Here is a 16,352-nt window from a genome sequence, read left to right on the forward strand (position 1 = left end):
ATGACCTCTAAAAGCGCTGTCACTATCAATAAGACAAACCATCATTAGGGTCGGACAAATCAACTGTTTGGAACATTATTAAAAAGAACAAATACAACAGTGAGCTCAGCAACACTAAAAGAACTGAAAGACAATGGGGAAACAACTGTGGTGGATGACCAAAGAATTCTTTCCCTGGTGAATAAAAACCCCTTAAAACAGACTCTCCACGGGGTAGGTATGTGTGTGCCAAGCACAAGTGAGGGATATAAACCACTGATGAGTTTCAAAAGCAGGAAAGCCAGGTTAAAGTTTTCCAGTGTAATTATTGATGATGTGACAGCTGACAAAAGTAGCAGACTGTATTATGGAGTGTTTAGAATTACTGTATTTTTCTGTCACATTTTTTTTTTCAATAGTTTGGCTGGTCCTGCAACTTATACTCAGGCGCGTCTTGTGTATATTAAATTTCGGGTTCGGATTGGCACCCAAAAACCCTGTTCCCTATTCGTCTTGACTTTCTGTGCATTAACAGCACCTTATTTCCACCGGCAATATTGCAGCAAAAGTATTTGAATACCCGCAAGATAGTAAAAGTATTTGTAGTCATGCATTACAGCCGTCGGCCACAAAAAATCCAAGCACTCCAATAATTTTAAGTCCGTTAAGGCGGAGTTATAGTGTCAATGTCAAAATATTTATGGTCCTGACTGCTGACCGTGGCTAAAAAAATAATGCTTGTAAGAAATAGATTTCCATGCATGCACCCCACTGTTTTTTGTGAGTACTATTTTTTTCCAATTCTAGGTAATCTGGTAATCGAGAAGCCACCGCCGCCTGCACATCCACCCAGTATGATGGGTAGTGGGGCTCCTGTTTCACCAGGCCAAGGTCCACATGGCAAAAATCAAGGACAAATCAATTTGGCCCAGCTTCGTCTGCAACACATGCAGCAGGCAGCCTTCGCACAGAAGCAGCAACACCTCCAGCAACAACACCAGCAACAGCAACAACAGCAGATGCAGCAACAGATGCGCCTCGCTTCTCAGCAACATACCAGACCGACTGTCCCACCCATGGTTCAGCAGCAGGTAATTTAAAGTGTCATTTTTATGAGCAGCAATCATAATGCAGTACTTTTGGAGAAAGCTACATGCCTTCTGCATCACACTCTGGCAGTAGAGGTTTTTACATTCAAAAGGTCAACAAAATAGAAAAATGCTCCTCTTAACCCTTTTGACTGTAATTACTGGTTTGTACTTTACATTTTTGGATGAAAAATGTGACTTTATTTTGAAATGCCGAAGTTGAGATGAACAAGACTTGCTTAGGCGGCATGGATTGCGAAAATGTAGTCTTGATAAATTTTGGTAATCTATGAATTCTTACCAAAATTCAATGTCAATATCCATGTCTTAACTAGTAGCTGTAGAAGTCCTAACTAACTAAATCCAGGTTGACATATCATATTGATGGGAGTTTCACTCACAAAAGTTCTCAAACAAACAAACCAACACTGAAAAAAAGTACATGATCCTTGGCAGTGGTAATATAAGAGATTTGCTCTGAATTTAAGTTCCTTTTTTTTTTTTTTGCTTTATAGAAAAATATGCTGCTGTGATCTGCGTGTATTCACCAACTTCAATTGCTAACCTTATGTTTGTGCATTACTTCCTGATAAGCCTCCTAGGCTCATCAGTATGCAGCAGCACCCAAGAGGGCAAATGGTCCTAAATGGTGGGCCTGTTCCCCCCATGTACTCCTCCTCCCACCATATGCGTCTACCAGGCCCACCACAGGGCAGAATACCAACAGCACAGCCGAGACACAACGGGCAACAATATCCCTCCATGATGCAGCCTCACCTGCAGCGACAGGTCAGTGTGCACACACACAAAAATCTTTCTTTTCTATCTGCTCTTTTTTTTGTGACACGACTAATTTTTATTAATCTCCTCCTTTAATCTCACGTGAGCCTTTGTTTTTTAGCGTCCCCCGATTGTATTGCAATTTGTTAAAGCCTTGCTTTATTATGTCATGATTTCTGTGGGTTTGACTGACTATGGTGCAGGAAGTTTCTTCAGCGCCGCGGGTGTGGTTGGCTCGCTTGCGCGGCTAACATGTTGTGCATGCCCACTACCATAAAAGTCACTAATCACGCGAATAAGACACAATTTTGCGTGTGTGCGATCTGGCCACCCGCCTGAGCGCCGACACAAGTGCACTCATGACCCATTGGCTATGTTTACATGGACATCTATTCTCAAAAGGATGATCAGAATAAAAATGTTTCATTTACGCACCCCAGTCTGAATATTCTGACCCGATCAAGACACTTCCATTGGAGATATTTTTTTCGAACGAGAGGCGTGGTTATTGTTGATTGATAATCAACCGGTGAGCATAAAGACGCTTATTCCAAAATTTTGCAACAAACCGTCTTTACCAATGTCGGTATATATACCGATATTCTGTATCTATTCTGATCCTGGTCATGAACGGTAACATCTCAGTGAGAGACCATTTATTAACAACCCCAATTCCCAGCCATTACAGATCTAAAATTAGGATAAAAAGCAAAGCATCAGGTTGAGCATCCGATGACAAAATTGTGCCAAACATAACATCGCTGTTTCAACCCCCTGACAATCAAAAGCAATATAGACTGCGAAAAGGTCATGAGGCGTTAGGATAGAGTAAATGGATACAGTGGAAATGTTTGCGTGGAAGGCGTACATTGTGCCTGCGAAGCCTCAGGGTAAGTGACGTCAACCTCCTGTGGTTGACGACTTAGCCGATTTCCCTGCGCTAGTGGAACAGCAAATTACTAAGTGACAAGAGAGAAAATCTAACACGAAGCCACACAAAACCTGAAATGAATTCATGCTTAATTGCCAAGAAGCGGAAGGCCTTTGAGATAAGAGCACCTTTAGATAATTAATACTGAATTCGAGCTGCACAACAAATGAATTAATTTAGCTTCCTGCTGTGTCGTGCCTTTATTATGTCAGTCGCACTCTACTTTATACGTCATGGACCGCACAAGTTGAGCTGGTGTTGCACACAGTTAATACAGAAGCCACCACAGAATCCTACTTTGTTCTGTTTTCAATTGAGGCAAGGTAATGTTAGTCTCTTCGAGCTGGTGTGCTGTACAGGAATTATCCAGTTTAACAAGCATAAAAGTGCACCATACGTTAGCTTGCGAATGACATGTGGGAACAATACTGGTATAAATAGGTTAGCTTGACAAAGCACACATTTATTTATTTTTTAATCCATTTGTGTTTCTTTTTAACCATTAACTGTTCAATATCTGGTATTTCTGTGCTTAGTCCTATATTGGTTATATTTGCTGGTGGAATATATTTGTGTGGTAGAATATATTTGTTGCTGCACCATACCGTATTGAGTTTGAGATCGTTGTCGCTGTATGTCTGCGCTCCATTTATACCAGTCATTGCAGAATCAGTTTTCTAGTGTGAATGCGATGTAAGAAGCAACTTGTTAGATGTTTGAAACGAGTCTGAGCTCTGCTTATCTTGGTTCCGGTAAATTTCCCACAAAATTTGATTTACACTCCGAGAGGTTTTTTTTTCCCTCCCTCTTCTTCATGATACATTTTTGACAGGTAAAACAACAAGTTTCTCATTCATTCCAAACTTGCGCTCTGCTTGATTACGTTTTTCAGCTGCAAAATTCATTACTTGCAGCTTTGTAGTCTGCAAAATAAATTCTCTTGAGAAGTTTGTGTTCAGTTGTTCTCAATTGTCTTTGTAAGGATTAGGAGTGCATAATTGTAGAGTGCCCGCTCATGACTGTCTGCAAAATATAATTTTTATTTCATATATAAGTCGCAGGACCAGCCAACCTCTGAAAAAAAGTGTGACTTGTATACTTGACCAGAATATTGATTCTTATCTCATTTATTTATTTTTAAATGAAGTAACTAAATATCTTACAGCATCACGAAAAAGTGTTTGCCCTCATCTATTATATTTTCTGCGCATTTTTCCTCACTTTCTTTTAGCTCAACAAACAAATGTAGACCAGTCATGTTTTGGGGGGCAAGTACTGTTTCATAGGGCGAGATAGCTTTGAATTGTTTTTTCCCTACTAACTAAAATCACAATTTAAATGCTCCATTTTATGTTTACTTGGGTTATCTTTTTCTGATGTCTATATTTGTTTCCTGATCTTAAACATTAAGGTGGGGAGACGATGCAAAAAAGTAGGAGTCTGAGAAGAGGGCTCATACATCTTCAGGGCACTGTATATAATGTCTAAATTAATCCCATTTATTGTTTCTTTAGATTCAGTGGGAGTCCATCTTTTTGACAGTACTCGAACACATCACTCAAATATTAGTGCCATGGTGTTATTTAAGTTCTTGTGTTGATGCTCACCAATTACTACACGAGGGAACAATTTAGAAACAATTATATTGCGTTAGATTTTTAATGCTATTATGCTAATTAAAATAAAATTGACATGCTGATTCCAAAATTGTAGTCAGTTTTTGTCACTACTCGCTTACCAAAGAAGCAAAATTCCATAGATCAGCTGTAGTAAGACTGTAGTACGAAGAACTGATTACGATTGAACTCATCTACAGTTAAGCGGCAACATGTTTGTGCAGTCACAATTGAGACAGTGTTGTGAGAGGTGTGTACATCCCCCAATTGATCAGTACTATCAATATCTGCCAACAGAAACCTATCTTAGTAGGAATTAAGAACCTTGTAACCATGGGCATACCGTTGTAAGTTCGATTTTGTTATGCGATCAAACCCTGTCACTTCCATTATAGTGTTTTATTTGCATACATGCACATTTACTTTATTTCTTAAGAAAACAAGGATCTAGTATCTCCATTACTTGACATAATAGTGGAAAACCCAGACAAAACTCAACAAAAATTGTGTTCCCAGTGTTATTGCAATTTATACTATCAAATGAAATATACTCAAAATAAATCATGTATTATAATGACAAGTACTGAATCCCAAATTGCATGTTATAGTTGCTAGCATAAATAATTAATAATAAGTATTCATTTGTAGAACAATCACTCTGTTTTACTAATGGGAGTCAGGGTGTTTGCGTATTAGCATTTCTTATGCATGCAGTACTTTGTTCTGGTATATGAGCCAATCATAATGTGATGGGGTTTATTTTTAATGCAATGCATATTGATTTGCCTTAGGTTTCTCATTATCAATCAATTTCCAAGGTAGCCAATGAGAATGCAGTGTAACAATGTACACTTACTTCCTGCATGCAAGACTAGGTCAGAGAAACCTCCACTATACCCCGCCATGTTTGTTTCTGTGTCCAGATGTCGTTAGAATCTGAGATGAGCCACCAAAGGTTTCGTTTCTTACTGCAGTCTGGGGTTTGGTACCTTTTTCCTACTACGTCATTTGTGCATTTTGTGTAGCATGTTTGTCACCCAAATGCATGATTGGCAACCATCTTCACACAGTACACATTTAATTTATTTTTATTTTTTAACAGCACTCAATGAGTGTCCTGATTTCTTCTTTTCCCAACATTTCTCTTCTCCTCTGTCTCCCATTTTTTTCCCCTGATTCCTTCCTGGTTTTCATTCAGCATTCCAACCCAGGCCATGCCGGCCCATTCCCAGTGGCGTCGGGCCACAATGCAAACCCCACAAGTCCCACCAGCGCCAGCATGGCAGGAGCTCACGCTCATCGAGGCCTTGCCAATCCTGTGATCGGTCCCATTGAGCTCATCCCCTCAGTCACCAACCCAGAGAACTTGCCCTGTCTACCGGAGATCCCACCCATTCAGGTGTGCCTATTAGAATGTTTTTTTTTTTTTTTTTTTACAATTAAGGTGCTAACCAGGGCTGAAGAATTTGGGGGGGAAATAACAAATATGATTAACTATTAGCATTTTTTTATTTGTATTGCGATTTAATATGCAATCATTTTTTCCAGTGTATTTTTCAACAAAACAAGCAATTATTAACAACAGCTCTATTATACATTGCGGTGTGACATCTTTTCTTCTGTCTTGAGTTTCATTCATGAAATTGGACATTGCAGCAACTAGCCACACACAGAAACAGCACACCAGGTTTCTTGAGCTGAGGTTTCACCACAGCATGTTTAAAATGTTGTGGGTCTACACCAGAATATACAATGCTGTTGATAATAGCCAAACACGATTAACCACTCTGGAGGACCTCATGAAAGAAACAATGAGAAACAGTCATAAGGAGAGCTGGATGGCTTAATCTAGCGAAGCCTGACATCCTCTAACAGCTTCCGAAGAATTTTACACAGATGAACAAGGGACATGGGCAGAGGGGTCAATCAAATTGTGTGTGTGAAAAGAGAGCCCCTAGCTGTAGCAACACCACATCCCGAAGTCCTAAGGCAGTCAAAATAGGCACAGTCGGAGAATAACAATTTGAATTAAGCGCTGCACTCAACAGCGCCAGTCCAACTCTCCGTCACCGGAACGAAAGAACACCCGCAGGATAAAATTTTTGTTTGTCAATTTAGCGGACATTTAACAACGCTATATGGGAGTATGTGGCTTGAAAAAGCTGCATCACAAGCTGGAGATACACCCTGTATTGAAGAACGCAAGAGAAAAAGCCAAAGCTCAACAAGAAAGTTGGCAAGTTTCAAGAAGTGCCACAATGGAGTAAATCCATGCATTCAGGAATGAATGGAGTGACAAAGAGTGTTTCAGCTTCTCTTTTAGCTTTAACAGCTGACCAACACGGCAACGCTTTTGTCCTGATTGAAGAGTGTGACTGCATGAGAGGTCAGCGGCAATGTCTGCCAAGAGTGGGGACAACGTCTTCTCCCCACCATGCTCAGACGCACCCATATCTCAATAAAGATTGGCAGTCATAAAAGCACAAAGTATAGCGCCAAGCATTAAAAACAGAAAATAAAGCCTAAGCGAGAGGAGGTTCGCCCACACACCGGCGCACTGTCTGCCATCATTCTTCTTTCTCCAATTCATTCATGTCTGGGCTATGAGGTAGGGTGGTAAAATACACACACACTTGAACTCTTCCACACAAATGTGTCATGGTCCAATGTAATTAAGGTTGAGTTTATTGGATTTAATTCCAAAAGATATGTTTGCCAGGATAACAACAGGCAAGAATGGTGATGGCAGCATCATGCGTTGAGGCTTTTTTTTTTCCTCCTTTAGCTGTAACTGAGGCCTTAGTGAAGGTGAATGGACGCCCTCACAAACTATATATTTGGGAAAATTTTTTACAATGTCACAAAATCATTCCATCATATTTCTGAGCCTTTTAGCCAGTGGTGCGCCACCACACATTGCCAGGTCACTATTATCGGTTCTACTGGTCACTTTGCGCGATTGGCTGATGCCTGACGTTTGCTGGTGATGACTGAATTTAGTAAATCTGCTTTCAAAGGGGAAGGCAACTCAGAAAATTTTATTCACAATAATATATTCTATGCGACCCTCCAGTCAAAACACTGTATTCTGTTTAATTCATATCACAATAGTAATAACACAATATTAATCAGAATACAGTGTTTCGACTTATGGTGGCGCATAACTTTATTGTAATATTTAATTGTCTACATTTATGTGGGGCACCAACAAAATTTAACACAACTGTCCATTTGTTTCCATAGCTAGAGGATGCAGGTTCGAGCAGCCTTGGCCACCTCCTCACTCGCTACATCACAGCCAGCACACAAATGCAGTCGGGTTCAGTGGACATGAACCCCTCACCTGGACTTTCGATAAACTCGCCTGGTTCCTCAGGTACCCAAATCCTTCCATATTAATGCTTTAATATAGGTCATCATCAACTCGTATTATACCACTCGTGTGCCTCATATACCGTTTAACCACCAGTTCTATATTACACCATTTGTGTCTGCAGGTCTTTCCAATGCACACACGCCCGCACGACCGTCCAGCACATCCAGCACCGGCAGCAGAGGCAGGTGAGGTGTCACTGCGCTGTCACTTCATTTTGCATCTCTAGGAAAAGTAAGGCTTGCAGGCAATTACTGACCCATACTCCGTCTTAGAACTTTTTTCCGACCCCCCTTCTCTTTTTTTTTTTTTTTTTTTTTTTTAATAAATAAAAGCGACTCGCTATGCATACAGTTGTCTTCATGTTGGCAACACATTACCTGTACAGTGGTGGGATGAGGGCCTGGGGAATTGCCCTGATAATGATTTGTGTATCCCAACTTGGAACGGCTAATATGAGTTAGTGACTGGTGCTCAGAATGTCAGCATATTTAGAAAATGTGTGTGCAGTGTAGATGTGTTTTGTGTATGTTGAATAGTGAGTTAATGTTTGTATTGTGTGTAATATTATTTTGACAACTATCTTTATATGAAGGTAGTTAATCTGTTCAAGTGTAAACATTATTCATTGAAAAATAATATGGTACTTCAGTGCTCAGAGTTTGGTATCCATGTAAACAACCACGACATTCAACAATATTCGGCGAACAGGCTGAGTGAACCATCTTAATTTATTGATTGCACACTGCAGGGAGGTGTGATATGAAAAGTATCATTTTTAACTGGTTTTGCACGAGTGAAATTTCGGCCTCACGTGTCATACTCTTGGAACATGATTTCTGAGTACAACCCCTTTATATAAAGACATTAAATGAACAAAATAGCACGGCGTGGCCCTCTGCAATTGTCCCAGCTTCTGATATGGCCACTTTGGAAAATTACTTGCCCACGCCACAAGTCAGTTTTGATTATCTTTTCATTTGGCATTTCTTAATTTCAGGTGTTTGTTCTCTCCTGCTCTCTTCTCAAGTTGTAGCTCTGCCGGGAGAACAGCAGCAGGTGGAGGTACTGTGGAACCTGTTCGGGTCAAACAGGAGCCTGGTTCAGAGGACAGTTACGGGTGTCCAGGTTCTTCCACAAAGACGGAACGAGGTCAAGACTCTGGGAGGAGTGCTTGCATGGTACGGAAAATTGCAACTAGTGTCGTCGTTGGAGAGATTCTAGTTTGCTTTCTGTGTACTGTTGAGGCGCCTTTGAGCGAAGCACTTACCTCACCACTCTAGCTGCAGGTTCAGCAATGTCTTTACATTTAATTAGCTTTTACTCATTAATGATAGTAGAATGTGTTGTAAACAGGTTACGCTAGGTCTTTACTTTGTTTATCATATTGTCAGATTACATTGGAGCTGGAATTGATTCGTTCACGTTGGACCTTTGATTTAATCGATTAGTCAGTCGGCTGTATTCATTCCATTGTCTTGATTTACAAAGCCATGAAAATAATTTAGATGTCAACATTTAAGTGATATCTTATATTTGTGTTGTGATGTTAACGAACGAATCGTTCTTTTGGAATGGACGATGAGAATTGATTTGCAGCTGTGAGAGAGCTGTTGTTTTTATGTTTCTTGAAATTCACTTTAAGGGCTTAGAATTAGATTTTGAGTGTGACTTTACGCACCATGAGTTCTATAGGTAGTGGAGACACGACTCACTGCCATATAAGTGAAGTTTAGATCATGACTGTCAATTTGATTACGTACACCGAGAGCCAAAAGACGCTTTTGCTGGTTACGTACTTTCAATTGAAATAATGTTTTCCATCTGACACTAAAATTAGATGCTGTGCAATTTAGAATCATTTGGGTTCTCAACCATTTGTTTGAATGTGTTTAACAGTGAGACCAATACCTACCTGCCTTCTCCTTACAGATGAGCAAACCTGTTAACAACACAAGGGAGAATGTTAAATCGGAGCTCCAGTCTGAGACCTCTTGCTCTGGGCTAAATGGCTCAGGTACGCAGCTAACCAACGGATGTACAGCCAAAGGGCAAGCGTCATCAACCACGACGGGCAATTCTGACGGGAAGGAGGATGACCCCAATGAAGACTGGTGCGCTGTTTGTATCAATGGCGGCGACTTGCTGTGCTGCGACCGCTGCCCCAAAGTGTTCCACATGAAATGCCATGTACCTACTATTGAAATCTTCCCCAAGTGAGTGTTCTGTAAACAAGACTGACATAGATGCAGTCTGCACTGTCAAACTTTCCTTTTGAGTTATGTTTTTTTCTTCTTTTTTTTTTTTTTTTTTTTGGTGAATATTTCTCAGAGGGGATTTTCTGTGCACATTTTGCCGGAGTATATCAAGTCCCGAGATAGAGTACTGTGACGACAGCAAGAAAGTCAGTGGAGATAATATCCTTAACCCTGAGGACCAGAGGGTGAGTATAGCCCCAGCACATCTGCACTGAGCTTGGTCATCATGACTGCCAAAGTTAATTCTCTACTCTCTACAGAAATGTGAGCGCCTCCTACTGTATATCTTCTGTCATGAGCTGAGTGTGGGCTTCCGGGAACCTGTCCCCAGCTCTGTGAGTTGCCATGCACACCCACATAGATTAGAATGGACCCCCTTGCACCCACCATTTCCGCATTTGGGGTTCTGACTTGCGGTCGCTAGTCTTAACGTACAACGATAGCATCAAACTCTTTAAAATGTTCGGCTGCTGGGGCAATCTTCGTGTTTAAAAAGTCACAACTTTGATCCAGCTTGAAAAGCACCAGCTATTGGCTAATAATGGCTTTTATCGTCATTATGTATTTTATTTTTATCCAAAGCCGCAGCCCACACAGCTTTCAATAAGGAATGCTGCTGTTTTACTTTTTTTTTTTCCTTTCTTCAATTTAGGTGCCAAACTACTACAGAATCATCAAGCACCCTATGGACCTGAAGAAAGTGAAGAAAAAGCTGCAGCAACGAAACTCCCTGTACTACACGTCCATCCCGGAATTTGTGTGTGACATGCGCATGATCTTCCGAAACTGTGCAAAGTACAATGAGGTGCGCAGCATGACTGTTTCGCCTGCTTTGGGAATAACACTTGGTGTGTGTGTGCATGCATATCTTGGTTTGAATTACCATATCAGGTTCAAAGAATAGCTTCTAAGAAAGTGCAGTTTATATGCTGTTGAAATTCTTAGAGTCGCTTGTGTTTGGAAACGATAATATTTTGAAGGATTTCCTTTCCTGGGGCCACAGACAAACATAATTATCCTAAACATTGCATGTTAACAATAATTACAGTAGCAGAGGGAGAGAATACTCCACACAAAACAGACAACAGTTAAAATATTGAGGATCAAAAGCATGTAATATGACATTGATTCTGGTGAGAAGGGTTGTTTGATAATACGTTGCACACAAACCGGAAAGTGTGTTCCATGACACTAGTTTACCTCCTTTTCCTTTTTCCATCAGAAAAAATTGGGGTTCAGATAATTTCTTTCTGTGACCTCGTTTTGAACCTGAAACAAGTTTTTAAAAACTTGGGAAAAAAACTGGCCCCCTCACAAAACCTCTTTCGTGTCCTTATATTATTATATTAACAGCTTTTTATTATTTTTAATGCTATAATGGCATTTTCTGTCATGTTTGTAAATGTCACTGTACATTGAAGTGAAGAATCACAATAGCTGTCAGAAAAATTGCAATACGTTATTCCTAAAATCGTTCAGCTCTAGTGTGAATGTTAAAATATAAAACCTATTTGCACAGTCACCCTTACTGATTTTGGGAATATTGTAACAAATTTATGCACATCATCACATTTGCCGTTCCTTCTGTGGTGGTATGGCGAAAAGCCAAAGAAAAAGCAAAGCTCACTTGGTGCTTTTATCCTTTCGAAGCTCGCTGAGCTGAAGGCTTACCATATGTATTCTTAAGTCTCGCAAGATTTTCGTTTGACATTTTTGTGGTTCTTTCTACTGCAGCTTATACCAATACTGCAGGAATGCAGCGTGAATGCATTCTCTGCACTTCCAATTGTCAAAATAGAAGTGCACTTCAAAGCATGTTTTTCTTTTTCTTCTTTTTTTTTTTTTATTTGAAGAAATCACTTCTCAAATGAAAGTTTGTACGCTTTAGATGTTAACAACACTCACCGGGTTTTTTTTTTTTCCCTGCCTGGATGATACGAGGATAGCCTGGACACAGTCACTTATACGCAGCCTTCCAATCTGTTCTTACCTCGATTGCCTATGCTGTGAACTCTTTTCTCCCCCTGCTACTTGACTGTCTGTGTTGTAATGTTATTGCCCCTTTTTAGATGTCTCGAATAATCCAGGTTTATGCTGAGGAGAAAGCGATTAATACGCAGGTAAGACGTTTGAAATGGAACACAGATGTCCTGTCCCCTCCCGCTGAGGCTTTAAGAAATATTTTGGCCATTTGGCATCAGGTTTTCTTCAGTTTAGTTTAGATTATTTCAAACAACCGTAATTCTTCAGTGTAACTATTGCTAATAATGTTGGATCGCTTCTGTCTGGGATTAATTAACGAGTCCAGAGGTCTCAAGCTTATTTCAGTTCAAGGGACACGTTCTCACAAATTTTATGTCAAGTTAGGTATAAATGTTATAAATGGCAATAGTTCCACTTTTTGGGGTGCAAATAATTACGAGTACATTTGGAAACTCTTGACATTTATTGAGTATTATCTTGTTGTAAATCCAATTTAAAATCATTTGAGCAAGCTGAAATTTCTGAACGAAATGAGTGCATTCAATCGGCTTTCTTGTACACATGCACTTAAATCTTGCTTGTTATGAAAAGCAGGAACATTTTATCCAAAACACAAGCACTCGAGATCTAGAATGCTGGCGTCAAAATAAAAACGTGAGTTTCAAAATAAGAATTTTTATGTAAACCTCATTTAGAACCTGCCAGACATGCAGAAGAATCCCCACAGGCCGAATTGGTCCCCTTGACGGCTAGTCCTGTCCCGTGGGCCATACATGACGTCCCTGGATGTGTTGACATGTTGACTTTCCAACTTTAGTTAAGGTGCAATCATGTGTTTTGGCAAGAAGATGGGTGCCTCGCTGATATCAACATGCCTGTAGCAATATTTGATTAAAAATGTGTCTACGGGAAAGGGCACTTAAAAATAAATATTTGTAAAATGTAATAAGTCTTTGCTCCAACAAAAGCATAAATGCCGTGCATGCCTGTCTGAAAAGGCATCAGCAAACCGTAGCAGACAAAGATCTTTAAAGCCTCACATCAGCTATCAGCAAATGGACCAAACGACCGCCGTGGCTGACCAGTAGGTTTTTTTTTTTTTTTTTTGTAAAAATGAAAGGTTAATAACACCAAAAAACATACCATGGGTGTTTCTGCCAACCGTCATCTTTCGCCCCACAGACAGTAGATGCGCCCGAAACCAACTCACTCATCCAGTCACAATTCCCAGATGCTTTCAGTCAGTCAGATCTTGTGTACAAAACGTTTGCAACAATCCATGTAACACAACTGTTTCCTGTCATACATAATTATTGCAGCGCAGTTTTTTTTTTTTCATAATTATGTACTGCAAACCCCTGGGGAGATTCCATCCCAAACCTCCAGAATTCAGGAGTAAACAAAACAAATTTAACAGTCAGTATACCCGTATATTCCCCTGAAAATATAAACCCAGTCTGTTTTATTCCTTATTTTTTAGGACAGGGTAGCACCCAATTCAGGACTTTACTATGATCTTTGTGGATTATTAAATTGTTGTGATTATTTTTATTGTGCAAGTTAGAATTCTGAATAATAAATGGCAGCACGAGTAATTTCATTGATGCCCTGGTTGGTCAACCGGAAGAACCAATTTCAGCGTGAGCGCATTCCAAAAGGGGCATACCGTCACCGATGGTAGCCGAGGCCGTGGATGCACGTACGCGGCACATGTAGTCCAAGACAACTGAATCTGCAGTGCGACTAAGCGTGCATGCAACTACATTTGCTGAATTGCAGCAATGTTTCCTGGAGCCACAGTGGGTTGGGATGTGGTGACATGTAGTGGCAAGATATCAGTGCTCTGTATAGCAAGGTTCAGCCGGGGCTGCCCTGTCAGTACAGATCTTAACCACATCTAATTTGTCTCCTCCTCTTCAACCCACCCTATCCCCATCTCCTCGTCTTCTTTTTCCTCCTTCCCGGCAGGACGGATCAGAGATGGCCGTCTCCGGTAAGGCAGTGAGTGTGTACTTTGAGCAAAAGCTGCAGGAGATCTTCCCAGGACAGAGCTTCCCCGAACCGCCTGATGAGGAAGCTGTGGACACAACTGAGAAGGAGAAGGAAAAGGAGAGGGAGGGGGAGGAAACGGAAGACTCTGACGACGACTTCATTCAGCCCCGACGTAAACGGTTAAAATCAGATGAGAAAATTTTACACATCAAGTGAGAAGATGGTCTTTCCAGTTTCATGGACATTTCACAACTTGCCTCTTCAGAACAGTTGTTAAGGACATTTTTAATTTTTTTTTTTTATTTTTTTTAGATCAAACATTTTCATTTGTATATATGTTGTGCAATTTCTTTATAAAACAACCCTTCCCTGAACTGAGTGTAATAAATATACAGTATCTTGTTTTTGTTTTTTTTACTTGGAATCTTTCAAGTGTTTATTTTATGAATTTGTGTGTATAAGAAAATCTAGCCCATTGAATGAAGGTGTTCTCGCGGTATTCAAGATTGGGTGCATCGTCAACTGAAATATATTAAAGGAAATATATGTTGTGAAATTGGGCTTTTGAATATGTACTTCAGTTCTATCCTTTTTTAATGTTGTCTTTCAGATGTGTTTGGCATTATCCTAATACATTTAGTTTGAAGAATTGGTAGGTTAATTTTTGGGTTAAGGTTAAACCTTACCCTGGTAGAGCTGGAAGTGGTAGGGAGATGAAAGTCTGGGCTTCCCTGTTACGCACGTGCAGTGTTCAACTGCAAATCAAATTCTGGTTGATGGTTGTGTCCCAGTCGGATTCGGACACATCGCCCAGTTTGCTGCAGCCGTAAATTCTACAGCATGTGGGCTTCATGGCTGGTGAAGCCAAAACAGTAAAGAGTTCTATTTAGTCTTAATCAAAGAGCAGTGTGTCTGCCTGACATGAAATATATGGGCATCCTTTTTGCACACATTTGGCCATAATAAGCATTGAAAGGCAGTTTTGAGAGAACGTTAAATCATTGAAATGTCTTACCATATTCAATAGGCTACCAAATAAATTAAGTTATGTTCAAAGAAAAACGAATTTTGATAACCCGGTCCTGGTGTACAACAGATTTATTTTCTGACTGTATGAGTGAAGCAGATGTTGAAACTGCTGTCACAGTTAGACATAGTTAAAAAAAAAAAAAAATTTAAAGATTCGATTTTCATTTTGGAGCGAAATTGTAAAATGCAGCTGCACACAAGATTTTGCTGATGACAAGTCGTGCCTCAACCCTATTGCGGTAAAATTGAGCTTCAGTTACTTCAATACATTAGTGGATTACAGGTGGCTCTATTCATCCTGTAGTGGGTATCACAAATGAATCATGGTGAAAGGCAGATCTTTGAATATTTCGAGGTGCATTCAAAGATTTGTAAGGGATCAAAATTAATTGTTAAAAAAGTAAACTATCAACCTGATGTGAATAAATGTGTTTATTTCTAACTGAGGTACATCTAATAATTGATTTATCATTCATCATCGGCTTAATGAATTAATACAATTGCAAATGTCTTAAATTTAGTGATCGATTTTGTAATCCACGAAGTAATGACCAAAATGTCCATATATTCCTGTACTGTATACTTCATGTACAATATTAACACTGCAGTTCAACTATTGCGCAACGCCTTTCTGGAATACGGAAGTAATTAAAGCACGTGACCTGCGGCGTGATTTGTGCTAGCGTTGCGCTGGCGCACGCGTTGCGCTGGCTCACGCGTGTTGGTGAATTCTGGTCGATAGTCTGCAGTCTGGTCTTTCACTTGTACAGCGCTTTTACAGTCATCTGACATTTCGGGGAATTAGCGTTTCCTTTTGACCTAACCTCCGCCACGTTTTTTTCAGCAGTACTACAACTGCGGGGGCCACGTTGGACATATTTTACTTCATCTACTAATGAGCTGACCCATCCATCTGTTAAGTTTTGACTCCGGACTGCACACAAAAGTTTCCTCTCTCCTCTAAACACACCTCAAAGGTGTTTCTCAACCGTTTTGAGGGGTGCTCAAGCAGCTGCTTAGTTATCTAATGTTTCGGAGAGGCTCTACTTTAACTCTACATTGAATTTGAGCAAATTAGCACCGACCATTTTATTGATTTATTGGGTTTTTTTTTTTTGCAAAGGATTGCACATTGTTACTGCTATTTATTTCTCAACCCCGTCCTAAAAATGTAACGTTTGTGGCAGTGTTAACTAATGACCAAATCGCCACGTGGAGAGACACGATGCAATTTTTGTCAAGGTTTGTGGATATGTGACAAGGTCGTGTGAAATATTTGTGTGCTGGTACACGACACGCGCCGCAGCCGCATAGCTACGACAC

At 40.1% G+C, this 16,352-nt stretch overlaps 1 protein-coding gene across 6 annotated transcripts in view; it reads left to right on the forward strand.

Annotated features, from left to right (window-relative positions):
* Positions 1-14,556, forward strand: part of trim33 (tripartite motif containing 33) — a 30,443-nt gene extending 15,887 nt beyond the window's left edge. For 2 of the 6 annotated variants that reach the window (XM_088290251.1, XM_088290256.1), the window contains exons 9-21: positions 787-1,070; positions 1,662-1,856; positions 5,318-5,374; positions 5,593-5,793; positions 7,638-7,770; positions 7,892-7,955; positions 8,798-8,948; positions 9,700-9,983; positions 10,099-10,210; positions 10,286-10,360; positions 10,678-10,830; positions 12,095-12,145; positions 13,977-14,556. In XM_088290251.1, coding sequence (XP_088146377.1) covers positions 787-1,070; positions 1,662-1,856; positions 5,318-5,374; positions 5,593-5,793; positions 7,638-7,770; positions 7,892-7,955; positions 8,798-8,948; positions 9,700-9,983; positions 10,099-10,210; positions 10,286-10,360; positions 10,678-10,830; positions 12,095-12,145; positions 13,977-14,216 — 2,000 coding nt within the window. In that variant the 3' untranslated portion in view covers positions 14,217-14,556. The remainder of the gene's footprint in view (positions 1-786; positions 1,071-1,661; positions 1,857-5,317; positions 5,375-5,592; positions 5,794-7,637; positions 7,771-7,891; positions 7,956-8,797; positions 8,949-9,699; positions 9,984-10,098; positions 10,211-10,285; positions 10,361-10,677; positions 10,831-12,094; positions 12,146-13,976) is intronic. The other 4 variants (XM_088290252.1, XM_088290254.1, XM_088290255.1 and 1 more) reach the window with 4 other exon arrangements.
* Positions 14,557-16,352: the final 1,796 nt, after the last annotated feature.

This window comes from Idiotropiscis lumnitzeri, chromosome 3 (assembly GCF_059441095.1).
Source record: "Idiotropiscis lumnitzeri isolate Australia: NSW breed Sydney's pygmy pipehorse chromosome 3, RoL_Ilum_1.0, whole genome shotgun sequence".
Lineage (NCBI taxonomy): Eukaryota > Metazoa > Chordata > Actinopteri > Syngnathiformes > Syngnathidae > Idiotropiscis > Idiotropiscis lumnitzeri.